We start from the raw sequence: 1165 nt of genomic DNA on the forward strand, positions 1-1165 counted from the left end.
TTATTGCAGGAGGGGTGACTAGGGGACAGGGCTGCACGATAGCGGGCAACTGCAATGTCGTCCCTTTCACTGTCCTCTCCTTAGAATATCTGTCCAAAAAATAGACTACCTTGCTTCACCCCCATCCAGCGATCCTGAGTCACTTTCTTTGAGAGACTTCAGAGCAGGGGGTGAGATTAAACCGGATAAAAAAAGGGGGAGGTGTAGCACAGAGGGGCTGGAAGATGCTCTCTAAAGCCAAGGTTTTTTTTTTGTCAGTCAGCAGAGCGCATGCGCACAGCCCCAGGGACCTAGTCCAGGTGATTTTGCTGCACAGGTAACAGTCAGGCTCGCAAGCGGTGCTGTGTAACTATCCCCCCCATAGAACCCCCAAATGATGGCTCTGCTGGGGAGATCAGACTGGCAGGTAAGTCACATTTTGGCTTTTATTTCAGTGTTTATTTGGCTGTTTTTTGGTTTCCCCCACCAAAATAAACTGCACACCTTTGCTCAGATCCAGGCAGCCAAACCTGATCACAAAACTTGGCACCCGTTCTGTTTGCAGTGAGGTGTCAGTTTAATCCTCGGTATTCCAGCTTCACTTACAACCTCGCTAAGAAAAATCAGGAGTATTAGTAACCACTTACCTGAGGAGTGACTGATCCCCTACTGCTCATAGTCATGGTGATCCTGCAAAACCTCAGTCCCTACTCTGCCCCTAAGCAGAGGAGGTCATATCAGTCCTGCAAAAACCGGGTCCTTACTCTGCCCCCCTATCCAGAGGAGGTCATGTCAGTCCTGCAAAAATCGAGTCCTTACTCTGCCCCCCTATCCAGAGGAGGTCATGTCAGTCCTGCAAAAATCGAGTCCTTACTCTGCCCCCCTATCCAGAGGAGGTCATGTCAGTCCTGCAAAAATCGAGTCCTTACTCTGCCCCCCTATCCAGAGGAGGTCATGTCAGTCCTGTTCTTTACTGTACATTTTTTTTTTTACATCTTTATGTTTTTTTATACTGGCCTTTTTTTTTTTGTCTGGTGTGCCCGTGTTGTGGTAAAATTCGGAGCCTTTTAGATGAAGGTAAAAAAAAAAGAGTTGATTATTTTATACTTCTAAAGTCACTGGACACTTTTCTTTTCATTCTGTGCTATGTGTTCAGGTCATGAGCCCTTTACATTTAATTTAATAT

At 46.4% G+C, this 1165-nt stretch overlaps 1 protein-coding gene across 3 annotated transcripts in view; it reads left to right on the top strand.

Moving 5' to 3' along the window:
* Window positions 1–1165, top strand: part of TFAP2C (transcription factor AP-2 gamma) — a 29295-nt gene that overhangs the window by 3683 nt on the left and 24447 nt on the right. For 2 of the 3 annotated variants that reach the window (XM_018560681.1, XM_018560680.1), the window contains exon 1: window positions 318–406. The exons of the other annotated variant lie outside the window; for it this stretch is intronic. In XM_018560681.1, coding sequence (XP_018416183.1) covers window positions 374–406 — 33 coding nt within the window. In that variant the 5' untranslated portion in view covers window positions 318–373. Of the gene's footprint in view, window positions 1–317; window positions 407–1165 lie in introns of those variants that run through there. 3 annotated transcript variants of the gene reach the window in all.

Source organism: Nanorana parkeri, unplaced genomic scaffold (assembly GCF_000935625.1).
Source record: "Nanorana parkeri isolate BGI_ZX_2015 unplaced genomic scaffold, ASM93562v1 scaffold474, whole genome shotgun sequence".
Taxonomy (NCBI): Eukaryota; Metazoa; Chordata; class Amphibia; order Anura; family Dicroglossidae; genus Nanorana; species Nanorana parkeri.